The sequence below is a fragment of the Hordeum vulgare genome, chromosome 6H, assembly GCF_904849725.1.
Source record: "Hordeum vulgare subsp. vulgare chromosome 6H, MorexV3_pseudomolecules_assembly, whole genome shotgun sequence".
In the NCBI taxonomy this organism is placed as follows: domain Eukaryota; kingdom Viridiplantae; phylum Streptophyta; class Magnoliopsida; order Poales; family Poaceae; genus Hordeum; species Hordeum vulgare.
In genome coordinates this window covers 549278347-549297311 of record NC_058523.1, presented here as the reverse complement: position 1 = coordinate 549297311, position 18965 = coordinate 549278347, and the positions used below count along the sequence as shown (strand labels likewise).

General features: G+C 46.9%; 1 protein-coding gene across 1 annotated transcript; it reads right to left on the bottom strand.

Annotated features, from left to right (window-relative positions):
- Positions 1-14324: 14324 nt before the first annotated feature.
- On the bottom strand, positions 14325-18480 carry LOC123404602. Its single transcript, XM_045098541.1, has 4 exons — positions 17912-18480; positions 17531-17826; positions 17353-17451; positions 14325-14625 (listed from the first exon to the last, which is right to left on the bottom strand). Exons 2-4 carry the CDS (start codon positions 17711-17713, stop codon positions 14584-14586), a joined length of 324 nt encoding a protein of 107 aa, XP_044954476.1. The 5' UTR covers positions 17714-17826; positions 17912-18480; the 3' UTR covers positions 14325-14583.
- Between the last annotated feature and the right edge of the window lie 485 nt (positions 18481-18965).

Sequence of the window (18965 nt, the reverse complement as noted above, 5' to 3'; positions counted from 1 at the left end):
CCGCCTGCACCATAGCCCCCTTGGCCGCTCCCACCTGCTCCTCCGGAAGACGTTGGATGCTGAATTCAGCATTCGACGAACCTGGAACCGTCGGAGGTTCCTGAGGCATCCCAAGGTCCGCCCCAGTCGGCTCCTCCTCCACCAGCACTAGTTCAGTCGGCGGCAGCGCCTCTGTCGGCAGCACGTCGGCGGCGAGAGCGGCAGCAGGAGGAGCAGCCTCAAGAACAGGCTCCACAGCTGGGTCGGCTCTCCCCTGGACGCCCTCGTCCAGGCAGATCGCCCCTGACAGGCCGAATGACACGAGGTCTCAGAAAAAGAAAGAATGACCTGGCTGGGACGCGATGGTATAAAACACTCGACGTTCCTACAACGCACCTGGCTGAGACGAGACGACGTTGTCCGTGTCCATGGGGTCGTCCTCCTGACGCGGCGGAGAGGTGGCAGAGGTAGCGACCCTGTTGAGTGAGATCCATTCGGCCAGTAAACAGAAGTTCACTCGGATATGAGAAAAAACTGAAAGCTGAGTGCACTTACGTGGAGGTGAGGGGGACAGCGACCCTCATTCGCGGCAGAGCCTTCCGAGGTTTAGGCCCACTCGGCTTGGGCGCCTTAGAAGATTGGCCCGCAGGCTCAGCGGCGACATCCCTGGTCCTCTTAGCGCTTCGAACACTCGGGGCCACTGGAGCAGTAGGCGGAGCACTCGAAGACGCGGGAGGAGCTGAGGGGACAGCGGGCTCGTGTCGGCGCTTAGTCCGATGCTCCAGTTGTGGAGGTGGCAAGTCTTGCTCCTCGTCTTCTTCCTCCTCCTCGCTGGACTATTCCTCCGACTCCCCACTGTCGGAGACATATTCAGCGCTCTCCACGCTGCCCTCCTGGCTGCCCTCCTCCTCCTCGGCCGAGTTCCCGTTCGAGACGGGAGAAAACCAGTTGGTCCACTCCTGCATAAAATTGAGTCGGCGACATCAAGCATCACACAGAGATTCAAGCAAACGACAAGATTAAGACAGTTAGGAGCACTCGACAAGAGTCTCTCACCTGATTCGGCGGAGGATTATCCGCGCAGAAGGGCTTCACTTGCCGTGATCCTTTGGGATTCTCGCAGGGGCCCGTGATCTGGAGCACCCACGAGGTCACCCTCTCCTCAGTCACGCCCATAACATTGGTCCGAGTGGAATCCTCGGGCCCCGTGTAATGTCACATGGCATGGTCGCGAGCCTGCAGAGGCTGGATCTGCCGACCAAGGAAGACTTCCAGCAGGTCTATACCGGTGACCCCCCTCCTGACGACGTCCACGAGTGCCTCAACCAAGGGCCGGACGTCGTTCTTCTCCGCCTTCGAGAGCGCAAGCCGCTTAGGCGGGGCGGGCCGGTCTAGACTAAAAGGAGGCAGCCCAGTCGACGCATTCGGACAGGCGATATCCTGGCAGTAGAACCACGTCGACTGCCAATTCCTAACCGACTCACTTAACTGGAGAGCAGGATAGCTACTCCGACTCTTCTTCTGGAATCCTAAACCCCCGCGGAGCTGGAGGAGGTGTGTCTTGTCATCCGACTGGCTAAGTCGTTTGATAGTTTGGGATCGGGTGGAGAAGATGTGTTTGAACAAACCCCAATGGGGAGGGCAACCGATGAAACATTCGCACAAAACTATAAAGGCAGAAAGATGGGCGATGGCATTCGGAGGAAAATGGTGAAGTTGGGCCCCTAAGTGGTTCATGATGCCCTTAAAGAAAGGATGCGGGGGCAAAGAAAAACCTCGGTGGACATGGCTGAGGAGCAGGACGCGCTCCCCCTCCCGAGGCGCTGGCTCGACCTCGTCCTCCGTCGGCAGTCTCTAGGACTTATGCACGAGCACTCCGTGCTCCACCAGCTGCAGCAGATCTCCCTCCGTCACCGTGGAGGGGATGAAGTCTCCTTGGATCCATCCCGCCGGCAGCGGCCGCTGCCGCCGCTGAGCAGGCGCCGCCGCCTTGCCCTTCTTCTTCCTCGCCTCCATCTTGCTGGTCTGACCCTTGGTTATGGAGGCGACGGCGAACTCTCAAGAGGAAGGAGAAGGAGGGAGTGTGGGAGCGCTGGAGGTGGCGAGGAAGACGGAGCAGGCGAGAACGAAAGATTCGGCGAGCGTAACGAAGAAGCCTCGCCGCCCAGATTTAAATAGGGTTCCGACTGGGTCACTGGCGGGTGGCCCCGAAACCTTATCCGCCCGACCGGCCGCGACGATATCAGTGGAGGACTTGAAGGCGCGAGAATTGAGGCGTCAGGCGCTACTCGAGTGCGCTGACGTCGTCCCCGCTGAGCGCGCGGAACCCGAAATTTGAGATCCCGGAAAATCCGCCGCTGTCAGTTGATCGGTCGCGTCAAAAGATGCCGCGGAAACACTCGGCTCCCGACAGTCTATTTCGCAAGCACTTCCACTCGGATTGTTGGTCAGAAAAGATAAAATGGATAGAGGCAAGCAACGCCCAAGCAGAATCTAATCCAGTCGGATCCGAACTTCAAGCACCGCTTCGTCGTTTCAACCCCAATCCATTCGGAGACTAATGATGGAGTCATAGTCCTAGGGTAGGGTCATAGGCCTGTCATACAGGTCCTACCCAAGGACTACCCCACACAAAGGACAGGGCCCTAAGTCTGCCCCGACTGAATTAAGGAGTCCCCATCATCCAGTCGGTAACAGGTCCTGAATCACCCAGTGGGAGACTAGCATTCGGAGGATACCACGCTGACCGACTGTCTACACTCGGTAAATCGTAGCCTCTCTGGAGGGAAACTGCCGTACGTTTCCGGGTGCATTTATTAGCATTTAGGGCATACGTTACCTGTAACGTACGCATTCAACCCCCGTTACTCCACCCCTGTACCGGAACCGTTGCGGAGGGCAGCGCACTCTATATATGCCGCCCTCCTCCACTGGTAGAGGGGTTAGCAAATCATTGTATTCCATATTACACTCGACAAAGAGCTCCGAGAGCACTGAGACGTAGGGTTGTTACCTCCACCGCAGAGGGGCCTGAACTCATACAACCTCGCCGTAGCTAGGACTCTGCCCATCTCATTCGTACCCTATACATCTACTGTCAGGCTTATACCCACGACATTGCATGTATATATTATTGTCCTCACTATATTATGCAGATTGAAGATCATTGAATGCAAAGAAGGAAAAATCTATGACATTCGGCTCATTTGCCCAAATACCGTAAAACAATGGACGGTAGAAAACAGAGTTAAAGATACGGAGGAAAACTTGCTAAAAGCGTTCCTTTGACATCAAAACAAAAGGGAAATACTCTTTCCTTATAACTTCAAGCGAGTGTTACTGTCTTGTGCATATTCAGTTTTGCTTACTCGAGGTTAAGTACTATAACTGATGAGTTATGCGTGCAGAGGTTTCACTTTATTCTGCTATGCATTAAGCTTGACAGGGGAGTACTAGCTGTCTTAGACTTGAGACGTAAAGATCCCAAAGATTATGCAGACATGACTGCAATGCTCCACAAGTAAGTTCAATCAATACCGGGACCATATCGATAACTTTTGTTCATTTCCTGATATCAAGTAATTTTCTTTGCCTCGCGGGGTTTGGAAAAAGTTCACCGGAATGGTTTCAGGTCTAAAGAACGACGTGCAATTTACACCCCCCAAATTAAGCACTACTAGCTAGTTCCACGCATTTCTCATTGATTCTACTTTCAATACCATTATCATGCTTGATTATCAGTTTTACTAAACTCTATTCTCGTAAAGTGCATGTGGCTGGCACCCGGGAATAATTTATGTGTATACTACGTTTGCGAGTTCATTCGCAACTCGAAAAATGAGAGGGGCATAACTTCAAAACAATTAGAAGTACCTAAGAAATATTCACAATTTTATTTTATTACCATCAATTGTGTTGATTTTCATTCATATATACGTATGACCCCCTTCTTTAAATTAGCTCTGGCAGATGTGGGATGAACTCCTACCACAAGATCGCATACGAGCAATTTAAGAGGAATTGATGTGATTCTTTCTTGACAAAGTCATAAATGAAAAGGGAGAATACTATACAGTAATTCAATGGGAGTTTGGCGCTTGATGATGTGAGGGATGTTATATTGTACATGCGTAGTAGCGTCGGATAGATATACGAAAAGTTGTTGTTCGACCAAGCACGGAGAAAGAGAGGTCACTTCTCGCTATATATGTTCATGATCACGATGTTGTGTAATTAATGGTTCCTTCATTTTCTTACTATCTAGCGTCGAGTTCTCTCTATATAAAGTTGCTACCGTCGACCAAGCACGAAGAAAGAGATGTCACTTCTCTCTATATGTAGTAGCTAGCTAACACAATATGAAACCCCTAAAACCCTCCAAAACCCCTAACCACCCCCTTTCAAAAAAACCTAGTTCATGCAGGCTGCTAACGCGTGGCTGCCTTTTGGTGCCGGTTGGTGTTACCAACCGGAAGTAAAGATCTCCCTGCCTGGGCGCCCCGCAGCGGCCGCATGGAGCTCCTTTGGTCCCGGTTCGTAGGCCAACCGGGAGTAAAGGTTCTCGGTATTTGTCCTGTTTGTTCTGTCCCGGTTCAAGAACCGGGACTGAAGGCCCTCTGGAACCGGGTTTAATGCCCTGTTTTCCACTAGTGGCCATCCATCCACTCCTAGCTGTTCAAACCATCACTAATGCTCACATTAGTCCTGGTTCGTAATGCGACCGAAACTATTGCTATGATCGGGTTAGAACTAAAGCATATTTTCTACTAGTGCACTTTCGATGCTGATGAGTTATGTGAAATCCCTATCCCCGCATCTCATACGGAGGACCAAGTAGCATGGCATTACGAGAAGAGTGGAGTTTTCCCTGTCAAAAGTGCATACAAACTCGTTGAAAATCGGGCTCTCCCAAGGTACACCCCGTAAAGCTCCTCGAGGGAACCAACTAACCACAACATCTGGGAACTAATTTGGAAAGCAAAAGTGCCTGGAAAAGTTTGAATCTTTGCTTCGAGAGTGGCTACAAAAACTCCAGCTACAAAATAGAATAAGCACAAGAGAACTCTTGGAAGTGGATGTTGTCGTGGGAATGATCCTCACAATAGTACCGAGGGTATGAACTAAGGGGCGAAGTCTAGCTAGGCGTAGTGGATGCACTCGGATTTACGAGTTCAGGCCCACTCGGACGTGGTAATAGCCCTACGTCTTGAGCCCTCATGCTGGTGTTTGTTTATGGAGGGTGTAAAAGATTACAAGTGCTGAACCCTTGAGCTCGATCCCGAGAGTGGCTTATATAGAGGTCGCCACGACCGGCCAAGCTCCATTACAAGGCAATAAATGACAACAAAGAGGGAGGTTACAGTTAACGGTAGCATTTACCCCTGGCGTTACTGGTAACGTGGATCTTCAGTGCGCTTCATGTGATGGATTAAGTCCTTGGACGTTGCTGCCTCTTCAGTTCCTTCACCTTGCTTATTGATATCTTTTGTGTATCCCCGGCAACGGCGCCAGAAATACTTCTTGATGTCCGTTGTGCTACTGCACGAAAGACCTTCCTGTGGCGCCAGTAATGGGCACGTTGACGACACCAGGAATCCTTCTGTGTTGGTGTTCCCTCGAAGCGGAGAGGATGATGTAGCACAGCGGAGGTAAGTATTTCCCTCAGTTTGAGAACCAAGGTATCAATCCGGCGGAGGAGTATCTCAAGATCCTGCACAAACACAAAACTTGCACCCAACGCTATGAAGGGGTTGTCAATCCCTTATAGATTGTTTGCCAACTGAGAACTGAAAGAAACAAAGTAACAAAGCAAAGTAAAAGCGGAGTTGTAAACGATGGATGTGAATAGACCCGGGGGCCGTAGTGTTTACTAGTGGCTTCTCTCATGAAAGCAAGGAGACAGTGGGTGAACAAATTACTATCGAGCAATTGATAGAACTGTGCAGAGTCGTGACGATATCTATGCAATGATTATTTCTATAGGAGATCACGTCTGAAACAAGTAGACTGATACTTTCTGCATCTACTACTATTACTCCACACGTCGACCTCTATCCAGCATGCATCTAGTGTATTAAGTCCATAAGAACAGAGTAACGCCTTAAGCAAGATGACATGATGTAGAGGGATAATCTCAAACCAATGATAAAAACCCCATCTTTATACCCTTGATGGCAACTGCTTGATGTGTGCCTTGATGCCCCTACTGTCACTTGGAAAGGTCACCACATGGCAGAACCCAAAACCAAGCACTTCTCCCATTGCAAGAATCATAGATCTAGTTGGCCAAACAAAACCCAAGACTCGGAGAGACTTACAAGGATATCAAATCATGCATATAAGAAATCAGCAAAAGACTCAAATATATATCATAGATAATCTGATCACAAGTCCACAATTCATCGGATCTCGACAAACACACCGCCAAAGAAGATTACATCGGATAGATCTCCATGAAGATCATGGAGAACTTTGTATTGAAGATCCAAGAGAGATAAGAAGCCATCTAGCTACTAACTACGGACCCGTAGGTCTGAAGTGAACTACTCACGAGTCATTGGAGGGGCGATGATGATGATGAAGAAGCCCTCCAGCTCCAAAGTCCCCTCCGGCAGGGTGCCGGTAAGGGTCTCCAGATGAGATCTCGTGGAAACGGAAGCTTGAGGCGGCGGAAAAGTATTTTTGAGGCTCCCCTGATTTTTTGCGGAATATTTGGGAATTTATAGGCCAAAGACCTAGGTCAGGGGGCGGCGAGGGAGGCCACAAGTCTGCCCACCACTGCCTCCCCCCTTTTGGCGGAGTGGGGGCTTGTGGGCTCCCTGGAGCCGACCTGGCTTGGCCTAAAAGCCCCCTGGACTTCTTCCGTTCGGGAAAAATCATTTCGGGGTTTTTCTTCCGTTTGGACTCCGTTCCAAAATCAGATCTGAAAAGTGTCAAAAACACGGAAAAAACAGGAACTCGCACTTGGCACTGAATTAATAAGTTAGTTCCAAAAAGATATAAAAAGGTACATAAAAAATACAAAGAAGGCAAGATAACAACGTGAAATCATCAAAAATTATAGATACGTTTGAGACGTATCAACCATCCCCAAGCTTTACTCCTGCTCGTCCTCGAGTAGGGAAATCATAAGAATGAATTTTTTATGCTTTCATCCTACCTAGCATAGGTGTCCTTTCTAATTCCTCTTATGTGATGTGAATGTGCAGATCCATTAGATTCAAAACAATAGTTTGCTATTGACGTGGAAATAATAATAATTTAGGCAAACTAGCAAATTAATCATGAACTTTCAAAATAACAAGGCCAAAAGAAAGTTATCCCTACAAAAGCATATAGTCTGGCTATGCTCTATCATCATTGCACAACGAATTTAAATCATGCACAACCCCAGTATTGGCCAAGTAATTGTTTCACACCTTTACTTTCTCAAACATTTTCAACTCTCACGCAATACATGAGCGTGAGCCATGGTTATAGCACTATAGATGGTGTGGAATGTGGTGGAGGTTGCAAGAAAAAAAGGAGAAGATAGTCACATTAACTAGGCATATCAATGAGCTGTGGAGATGCTCATCAATAGATATCAATGTGAATGAGTAGGGATTGTCATACAAATGATGCACTAGAGCTACAAGTATGTGAAAGCTCTTAAAGAAAACTAGTGGGTGTGCATCCAACTTGCTTGCTCATGAAGACCTAAGGCAAATTTGAGAAAGCTTATCATTGGAATATACAAGCCAAGTTATATAATGAAAATTTCCCACTAGCTATATGGTGGTGACAAAACGACAAACTCTCAATCATGAAGATCATGGTGCTAAATATGCACAAGTGTGGAAAAAGTGGTAGCATTGTCCCTTCTCTCTTTTTCTCTCATTTTTTTTATTTTGGTGGGCTCTTTGGCCTCTTTTTTATGGGATTCTTTGGCCTCTTTTATTTCCTAACATGGGACAATGCTCCAATAATGATGATCATCACACTTTCAACTCAAAACTTAGAGCAATTATGACTCTATATGGAATGCCTTCGGTAGTGTACCGTGGCAATGATCTAGCATGGCATAGACATCAATGGAAACATCATGCTAGCTATCTTACAATCATGCAAAGGCAAAGTAGACATGGTGGCACATGTCATGGTGGTAGTTGCATGCAATATATCTCGGAATGACTTTTGAAAAAGCCATAGTAGGTAGGTATGGTGGCTGTTTTGAAGGAGGCTAATGGTGGGTTTTGTGCACCGGCGAAAGTTGCACGGCACTAAGAAGATAGTGATGGTGGAAGGTGAAAGTGCATCTAAACCATGGACTCAACATTAGTCATGAAGAACTCATATACTTATTGCAAAAGTTTTATTAGTAATCGAAACAAAGCATTCAATGCATACTCCTAGGGGAAGGGTTGGTAGGTATAAACTATCGCTCGATCCCGACCGCTACGCAAAGGATAACAATAAATATACTAATCATGCTCAGATTTCATCACATAGAGGTTCACCATACGTGCATGCTACGGGAATCACTAACTTCAACACAAGTATTTCTAGATCCACAACACCTTACTAGCATGACTTCAATATTACCATAACCACAACTCAAAACTAATTGAGATGAATCAAACTTCTCTACTATTCAATGCACATGAAGGTGGAAGTTGTATCCCTTTGGATAACAACCCCTTTTGAGACTACTTTCAAAGCATAGATCAACTACCAAGCCATGCAACGCTGCGCTCTAAAAGATATAAGTGAAGCACATAGAGCAAAAGTATCTATCTCAAAAGATATAAGTGAAGCACATGTGAGCTGAATTGTCTACCAAAAGATATAAGTGAAGCTTGACAAAATCACGGTGTGTGCATGTCTCTCTCTCTAGGTGTGCAGCAAGGATGATTGTGACACAACAAAAATAAAAGACTCCTACGATAGAAGACGCTCCAAGCAAAAACACATAACATGTGGTGAATAAAAATATAGCCCCAAGTAACGTTACCGATGGATTGAAGACTAGAGAGGGGCCACGGGCGCGAATTTGGGTTCTTATTATTTAAAAAAAAACTCACTGTGGGGGGTTTCCCTTACAGTTTTCCTTCAAAAAAAGACTAGAGAGGGGATGCCTTCCCGGGGCATCCCCAAGCTTAGGCTTTTACGGCATCCTTGTATCTCTTGGGGTGCCTTGGGCATCCCCAAGCTTGAGCTCTTGCCACTCTTATCTTTTTGTCCATAAGAACTTCACCCAAAACTGGAAAACTTCACAACACGAAACTTAAATAGAAACTCGTGATAACATTAGTACAAGAAAGCAAACTACCACTTCCTTAGGTACTGTAGCAAACTTAAATTCTACTTGTGCTGATGTTGGGTTACTGTACTTTCAATCTTCCATAGCTAATACCCCCCGATACTATCCATAGTTTCATCAAGATAAGAAACCAACACAACAAAAACAGAATCTGTTAATAGCAGACCAGTCTATAGAAATCTGTATGTTTTGTATACCTCTGGAACTTCATAAATTCTGAAAATTTACGACAGCCTGAAGAATTTGCGTAGCAATCATCAGCAAAAAGAATCAACTCAAAATCTCTTACAAAAAAAAAATGAAAATTCTTTTCGTGAGCAGAAAGTTTCTGTCTTTTCCAGCGTGACCAAACGATCATCCTCAAGACTAATCATAATGGTTTTGCTTGGCACAAACGCAAAAAGAAACACAAAAAACACAATCATAACAGAATTATGAAAGTGTGGAAAACACAAAATAGAAAAAAAAAGGATAGATTCGTTGGGTTGCCTCCCAACAAGCGCTTTTGTTTAACGCCCTTAGCTAGGCATTCAATGATGCTCTCACAAAAGACAAGAATTGAAGCACAACGAGAGCATCCTAAAGCATGTGAAAATCACATCTAAGTCTAACATACTTCCTATGCATAGGCATTTTATAGGAAAACAGATTGTCAAGACAACCAATAGTTGCCATATGCAAGGAAGAAGAAAGAGAGACAATAGCAATCTCAACATAACGAGAGGTCATTGGGTAACATGAGAGTTTCTACCACAATATTTTCCTCTCTCATAGCAATTACATGTGGGGTCATATTCAAATTCAACAATATAGCTATCCCATAGGATATTCTTTTCATGATCCACATGCATGCAAAGTTGGCGCGCTTCAAAATTAGTAGGATTATCATCAAATAAAGTCATGACTTCTACAATCCCACTTTCAGTATTGTTGCAAATATCATATTCATCATGAGGTTTGAACAAATTTTCAAGATCATAAGAATGATCATCACCCCAATCGTGATTATTGCCAAGTAGTGGACAAAGCAAAACTAGCATTCCCAAGCTTAGGGTTTTGCATAATTTTAGCATGATTATCACTAATAGAATTTATAGTGAAACCATTGCAATCATGCTTTTCATCCAAGGAGCCCTCGTGAATCACTTCATGAATTTCTTCCTCCCAATTTTCAGATTCACGCATCTTATGCAAAACTCCAAAGAAATAGTCAATTGCCCTCAACTCACTAGCAATTTGTTCCACACGAGTGGGTCTCTTAAAGAGACTAGCAAGTGGATGAGGATCCATATCACTAGACTTTCAGCAAGCGAAGATGCAAGCATATTGAGGGCACATGGCACACAAGCGAACAGAAAGCAAGCGAGAGAAAAGGGCGAACGAAAAAAGGCAAACGAAAACGGCAAATGTGAAGTGGGGGAGAGGAAAACGAGAGGCAACTGGCAACAAAAGTAAATGCAGGAGATGAGTTTGTGAGACCTACTTGGATAGATCTGGATTTCTCCTAACCGGCAACGGTGCCAGAAATACTTCTCATATCTGCTGTGTAACCCCGGCAACGGCGCCAGAAATACTTCTTGATGTCCGTTGTGCTACAGCACAAAAGACCTTCCTGTGGCGCCAGTAATGGGCACGTTGACGACACCAGGAATCCTTCTGCGTTGGTGTTCCCTCGAAGCGGAGAGGATGATGTAGCACAGCGGAGGTAAGTATTTCCCTCAGTTTGAGAACCAAGGTATAAATCCGGCGGAGGAGTATCTCAAGATCCTACACAAACACAAAACTTGCACCCAACGCTATGAAGGGGTTGTCAATCCCTTATAGATTGTTTGCAAGTGAGAACTGAAAGAAACAAAGTAACAAAGCAAAGTAAAAGCGAGTTGTAAACGATGGATGTGAATAGACCCGAGGGCCGTAGTGTTTACTAGTGTCTTCTCTCATGAAAGCAAGTAGACGGTGGGTGAACAAATTACTGTCGATCAATTGACAGAACTCTGCAGAGTCTTGACGATATCTATGCAATGATTATTTCAATAGGCATCATGTCCGAAACAAGTAGACCAATACTTTCTGCATCTACTACTATTACTCCACACGTCGACCGCTATCCAGCATGCATCTAGTGTATTAAGTCCCTAAGAACAGAGTAACGCCTTAAGTAAGATGACATGATGTATAGGGATAATCTCAAACCAATGATAAAAACCCCATCTTTTTACCCTTGATGGCAACTGCTTGATGTGTGCCTTGATGCCCCTACTGTCACTGGGAAAGGTCACCACATGGCAGAACCCAAAACCAAGCACTTCTCCCATTGCAAGAATCATAGATCTAGTTGGTCAAACAAAACCCAAGACTCGAAGAGACTTACAAGGATATCAAATCATGCATATAAGAAATCAGCAAAGACTCAAATATATATCATAGATAATCTGATCACAAGTCCACAATTCATCGGATCTCGACAAACACACCGCCAAAGAAGATTACATCGGATAGATCTCCATGAAGATCATGGAGAACTCTGTATTGAAGATCCAAGAGAGAGAAGAAGCCATCTAGCTACTAACTACGGACCCGTAGGTCTGAAGTGAACTAATCACGAGTCATTGGAGGGGCGATGATGATGATGAAGAAGCCCTCCAACTCCAAAGTCCCCTCCGACAGGGTGCCGGGAAGGGTCTCCAGATGAGATCTCGCGGAAACGGAAGCTTGCGGCGGCGGAAAAGTATTTTCGAGGCTCCCCTGATTTTTTGCGGAATAGTTGGGAATTTATAGGCCAAAGCCCTAGGTCAGGGGGCGGCCAGGGAGGCCACAAGCCTGCCTACCGCCGCCTCCCCCCTGGTGGCGGAGTGGGGGCTTGTGGGCTCCCTGGAGCCCACCTGGCTTGGCCCAAAAGCCCCATGGACTTCTTCCGTTCGGGAAAAAATCATTTCGGGGTTTTTCTTCCGTTTGGACTCCGTTCCAAAATCAGATCTGAAAAGAGTCAAAAACACGGAAAAACAGGAACTAGCACTTGGCACCGAATTAATAAGTTAGTCCCAAAAAGATATACGTCCCTAACGTATAGAAGGCAAGATAACAGCGTGAAATCATCAAAAATTATAGATACGTTTGAGACGTATCACTGATACGTCCCTAACGTATCTATAATTTCTGCTTGTTCCATGATCTTTTTGGTGACATTGTTATATGTTTTGCAATACCTTTATATCATTTTACACATATTTGGACTAACCTACTAACTCAGTGCGCCACTGCTATTTTCTTTCTGCTGATGTCTTTTTTGCAGGGACTTTTACCCAATTTTCCAGAGTCCCAAAAATGACGAGAAAAATATATATAAATCAGCGTGACGTGAACTCCCGGATCACCAAAGATGGGCCGCAGGGGGCCAGGGCCTGCCCAGGCGGCCTCCCTGCATGGCATGGCCCCTGGCCGCGCCACCAGGTCGCCTGGGTGGGGCCCACCTCCTCTAACGCCCTTCTTTGGCCTATATTTACCCTTCCGATGGAAAACCCTCGTACCGTATAGAGAATCACAAATTCCTCCACCGTTTCGCCGCCGTTGCGCTTTCCAGATCGGGAGTGTCAGGAGACCTCTTCCCGGCACCCTCCAGAGGAAGGATTGATCTCCGGGAGCTTCTCCACCTCCATGGACGCTTCCCGGACGTGCCGTGAGTAGTCCTCCTTGGACCATGAGTCCATGACCAGTAGCTATGTGATGTCTTCTCTCCTATCTTGTGCTTCAATGGTTTGTCCTTGTGAGCTACCCTACATGATCAAGGCACATATGTAATTATCTTGCTATTGATATGTTGAGTTTGATGGGATCCGATGGATTATGAGATTATGTTCATATTGTTATGAGTTATATATTTGGTTCTCCTTTTATATGACGTTCTTAGTGATTCATGCATGTTTTCCGTTACCTTTTATTGCTTAATATCATAGTCCATCGGTAACCTAAGGGGCGAAGTCTAGCTAGGCGGAGTGGATGCACTCGAATTTATGAGTTCAGGCCCACTCGAACGTGGTAATAGCCCTACGTCTCAAGCCCTGAGGCTGGTGTTTGTTTATGGGGGGTGTAAAAGATTACAACTGTTGAACCATTGAGATCGAGCCCGCGAGTGGCTTATATAGAGGTCGCGACGACCGGCCAAGCTCCATATTCCTTCGGGGCCGGAGATATGGGAGTAGGCTCGTTGAGCCTACCCGGGGGTTATCCCCCGGACAACAGGGGACGGCGGCGGTGCAGTTCGGCTGGCTGCGGTCCGGCGACCCGACGGTGGTGGCCGGCGACGGGTGAGGTGGCGGCGCTGCTCCGACAGGGCGGCGTGGTTGTGCGGGGTGGTCGGCTGCGCGGCCCCGGCCCAGATCTAGGCCTTGCGGGGCCCATCTGGGTCCTAGCGGGCCGGCTCCCGGCGTGTGGTTGCGGTGTCTTCTGCGTGGTGGGGAGGTTAGCAGCTTGGACTGGGTGCGGCATCGTCGACGGCGCGCTTGTTGTAGCGTGATGGCGAGAGCTTTACGGGAGGGGGGTGTCCTGGTCAGGCCTATGGGCACACGGGTCTGGTATGCTCCTGCTATTGCGTCCGGTCACCTACCGTCGTTGACGGTGGAGGTTGAGCTCTCCCGCGTGCCGACGTTCTTGCTGCTCCTAGTCCCGACTTCTCTTCATCGCTGTGGAGGCTTCTCTTTATGGTGTAGGTCGGTTTGATGGCAGGCTCCGGAGTGCCCGAGGTGCAGGCTGGGATCGGGGGAAACCCGTGTCGGCCCGACAGACACTTACACGTTGACACCTTTGGGTGTCGCCGAACCTTCCTGAAGGGTGTTTGGGCTACCCTTCCTCGCGCCTTGTCGCGTACCGGGGGCAAACCCTTGGCAGCAGCGTGTCATCGTCGCATTCCTTCTTGGAGAAGTTGATGGGTACCGGTGCTTCGGAGTCGTGGAGCTTGGTGGAGGACTCTTGGTGGACGCAGAGGTCGCGAATCTTTTGTGTTTTTTATCGATCCGCCGGTGTCGGCATTTGTTTCTTTTGTATTTTTTTCTTTTTTTACGTGACTGTGTTGTTTCCGTTCCAGCACCTTTTGTCGGATGTTTTGGTTGGTTGCTTTATAATACAAAGCGAGGAAATCCTTTTCTGTCATTGGCTTGTAGGTTAGCGTGATGTTTAGCTCTGATTAGCGCTGGAAATCAGTAGAGTTGAGTTCAGCGCGAGAGCCACTCACCAGTTTCCTTTCTGTCTATACATCCCATCGTCCGACGGCGTTAAGTTGCCGTGCTTCAGCCTCGGACAAAAGTAATTCAGCCACCTTGAACGGCAACTCTGGCCGCATCGCTGATGACCTGCGATCCACCAAGAAACTTCTTAGGATTAATGATTCAGACACTTTCAGAGTAAAAAAAATGCTTATGCAACCCTTTGCTATGATCATGGAAAAATGAGAGAGCAAATTAATTGTCTTTATGTACTACTACGTACACTGCTGGTTTTTCTGAAGGAATCAGGTGCAGACCAACTCATAAGTCCTGATGGAAATGTCATGTGGTCAATGGAGTTTGACCATTCCATCAGTTGATGCAATACGATAGCTAAACAAAATCTAATGCGTGCAATTAGGTGTTGTGTGCCAACATTTTAGACAATTTTTGTGTTTTGACCTAAACGACAAACAAAACCCAGATTTGACCTCTGTTTAAAAAGAAATTCAAATCTAAGATCTTTACATGACGCTAACGTCCCTGACGTCTGGATTGCACGGGAGACGTCAGGGACCATGGCGTCTGGTACGGGTCCGCTCGATCCACATCGTCGATGACCAGATGACGTGGTAAGGGGCCAGACGCCAGGGGCCATGGCGTCTGGTCCCCCACACTCAAACGCCGCGCACCCTGGCGTCTGGCCCGGGTGACTTACCAGGCTCGGGTCCGACCCACCCACCCATCTTCTTCCTCACCCCCACCTCCTAACAGAAAAACACATCTCTCTCGCCCCCCTCTTCCCCCTCACACCCCACCCCCTTGATCTACTCCCTCCTCCACCAAAACCCATAGATCCGAGCCCCCAAGCTTGGAGTTGGAGTTGGAGTCAAATCTTGCTTGAAAAGTATGCCTATCACCTCTGACTTGCATTGGGACGTGTACAAGGAATGAGCTGAAAAATCAGATGACGAGTCAATTGAATTGTTTGCCACGAAGGTTGAACCACCTCAGGCTGAAATTGACTTCAACCGACTTGTCTCTTCCCCAATGACCGAGAGGACAAGTATGCCTTCTGTCCAGCAAAGGATTATGATTGATGCCTCCAATGCTTATAGCCAACCACCAACTAGCAAAGAAAGTGAGGTTGAATTTCATGCCCCTAATGGTTGTAGCCCACCACAAACAAGCCAAGCAAATGAAGTTGATGTGATTGCTAGTGAGGAAGTAATTCTAAAGGATGGTGATGGTGATGTTGATGGTGATTTCGATGAGGTAGAGGAAGGGTTTCATGGTATTGATATTGGTGACTTGGATGCATACATAGCACAAAAGGAGATGGATCTTGAGTTACCTTTTAGGCGTCTACATGGGTATGACTCAGATGACGAAGGTCCTTAGGAAGAATTGGACGAGGATGGATTCACGAAGGAGGAAAACCAAATTCACTTTGAGTTGATTGGCTTGGAAAAAAGAACTCACTTGTTTCGAGATCTCAGCCTTGCACATAAAACCATAGTTGATGGTGGCATGAGGAAGACGGCGATTGAGCCAACACCTTGCCCTGATCCAGGTGAACCAAGGGATGAGGATGAGGACGAGAATGCTTATTTGAAGAAAGGAGTGAAGTTCCCAACTTTGCCTGCCATGAAGGTTTGGTTGTCTGACTATGCCATTCGGAACCACAGGCCATTTTATGTTGAGCACTCCGACATTAATTTGCGGTTCACTGTGAAGTGTGAGAAAGCAGATGAAGGATGCCTATGGAAGGTTCGTGCCAGAAAGTTAGAAGAAACCGGAGAATGGATGTTAAGAAGTTGTGTTCCCACTCATTTTCGCAGACGACCAAAGAAACATGATCGTAAGACACACCATCAGCTCACGTCTGAGTACGTGGGATACAAATTTATGAGAGACATAGTTAGTGAGGTTTCTTATGAGGACGGCGAAAAAATTATATCGTTATGCAGTCAAGTATGCGAAGGCATGGAGGGCCAAGGCAAATTCTATTCGGACGTTGTATGGTGGTTACGAAGAAGCATACAATCGGCTCCCCAGATTGTTGGGAGCGATTGCACATAGGAACCCGGGCATGTATCATGTCGTCGAAGATAAGCACGGAGTGTTCCACCGTACTTTCTGCTGTTATGGACAATGTGTGGAAGCATTTAAGCACTGTTGTTCGGTTTTGTCTGTAGATGGCATCTTCTTGACCGGCAGATACAAGGGCACACTAATGGTAGCAGTGGCCCACTCGTCGAACGACAATGTGTTGCTAGTTGCATTTGCTTTGGTGCCTTCCGAGCACCAAGACAATTGGGAGTGGTTCATGGGTCATGTGAGGCACAAGGTGATTGTTCATAGGGAGGTTTGCATCATATCAGACCGGCACCATGGCATACTCAAGGAAGTGGACATTGTTATTCCAGGATGTCCAAAGCTTCACCATAGATGGTGCATGAGGCATTTCGTGGCCAACTTTTACCGGGCATGTAAGAGCAAGGAGTTTAGTAAAGACCTTACCCATGTATGTGTGGCCTTCACCACCCAAGCTTTTGATGCTCGGTACAACAAACTCTTTGCAACAGTGAATGCTGGGGGAAATGAATTCTTAACCAGGAATTTCAGCGAGAAGCACAAGTGGGCACGTGCTCATGATGATGGAGGAAGGCGGTATGGCGACATGACGAGCAACTTGGTTGAATGTTTCAACAACGTGCTCAAGGGTGCCCGTTCATTACTGGTGACATCAATAGTGGAGTATACCTTCTTCAAGCTTAGTGAGTACTTTCAGAGTCATTGGGAACAGATTGCCGACTGGATTGGTCAGAAAATGGAGTCATTCAGAAGAGACATTTGTATACATGGTCATACCTCCACCGTGGTCCTAAGAGTTCTCTCAGAAAATGCACCTCGTGGGGGATGACTTAGTGCTACATTGGCATCGTTCACGCACATAAGGAACTCTCTGACCTTCAATTCATTAACACAACAAACATTCAGAATTGAAGAAGGCAATGTAATTCTAGTTGGTTCTGATTCATGCACTTACCATTTCGTCATACATGGGTGCATAGTCAGCTTGACTACCTGCGGCCTCTCGTACAGCCATGTTGAAGGCATGATACCCTTCTGCAGCCGATGGATCTTCTGACACCAACTCGGACCACTCTTCCCTAGTCCAACCGGTAACGCTGCCCATACCAAACAAGATATTTCTGGTAGGTTTAATCATTGTGGGGTATATTATCTAAGTCAACTAACCTATCTCTCTGATTCTACAATGCTATCCAGTGATGGTGTTTGTTCACCCAATCCGATATATCCTGATTGTTCCTTCGATTGTACCTACAAACGATGCACGATATAAACCATTAGCAAACTTCGACTTTCACAATGCTATAATACAAATCTTGTAGACATTTTGGCTCACCCATGCAGATGTGTGATTACCGACTTGTTCTCCTCAATTGGAATACCTTGTCGTTTCTCAAATTGCCTGGCAACACGGTCTACAAAGTGATGCTCGACAGCGTAAAAGCATATCATTGGACTCCTAAACCTCCAAATATTATTATCACGCGTGCACATCTTGTTGAGGTCGTACTCACGATCTTCCTCATAAGGCCGCCAGAAAACCAACAACAATAGGACGAGCTGAGATGTTAGGTACACATTCTCATAAGGCCGTCAGAAAACCTACAATAGAAGGAACTGAAATGTTGGTACCTGCTCAGCAGTTAAGGTGTCCAACTCATTCACATAGCACTTGTATCGCACATGAGAGCTTCCTGTGTAAACAAACACCCGATCCCAATGATAGGCAACTGTAGGGCGACGATATGGATCTACATCATGCAGCCCTTCATATGGATTGGGGTTTGGATTATCGGGATTTCTTAACACGGGCCGTCCAACCGGCAATAGCTCCCACATCCACACAGAGAGACTCCACACAAACCCAGACAATGAAGATGTCTCTCTTGTCCTCGCTGACGCCTGGTCCAACTGCAATTAAACATAAATGTTAGCAATGTGTAACGCATGACAAATTAAAAATAAATGTCTACAAACAGCTCTTACCTGACGATACAAGTATGCTAGTGCTGCTGAACCCCAGCTATACTAAGTATCCCAGTCCCTGAGTAGCTCCAAATAAATCCAGAGGGCCGAGTTCCCGGTTGCGTGTGCGAAGACTACTACGGTTAGTACATACCAAAGATAGGCCCGAGCAGACTGCCGCACAAGAACCTCATCGGCATCCGTAGGACACGGTGCTCCTCTGACTTGTTTTAACCAGGAATGCTTCACTTTTAAGCCACCAGCCTTGCCTGGCAGAGGGGGAGGGGTTCAACACCAATTAAAACGCCAACCCACTCTTGCCAGTTAGCGACACTGACATGACCCGTAACAACATCGCCGATGAGAGGAAGGCCGCTTATCATGACCATGTCCTCTAGGGTCATCGTCATCTCCCCACAGGCAAA

Bases quoted from the DNA above. Each gene is read 5' to 3' on its own strand.
- LOC123404602 (XM_045098541.1), bottom strand. From the start codon at position 17,713: ATGATTAAACCTACCAGAAATATCTTGTTTGGTATGGGCAGCGTTACC. The intron at 17,452-17,530 runs GTAAGTGCATGA...AATGAATTGAAG, and splicing joins CACCCATGTATGACGAAATG to GTCAGAGAGTTCCTTATGTG. The intron at 14,626-17,352 runs GTATGACCATGT...GGTGGATCGCAG, and splicing joins CTCTTAGGACCACGGTGGAG to GTCATCAGCGATGCGGCCAG.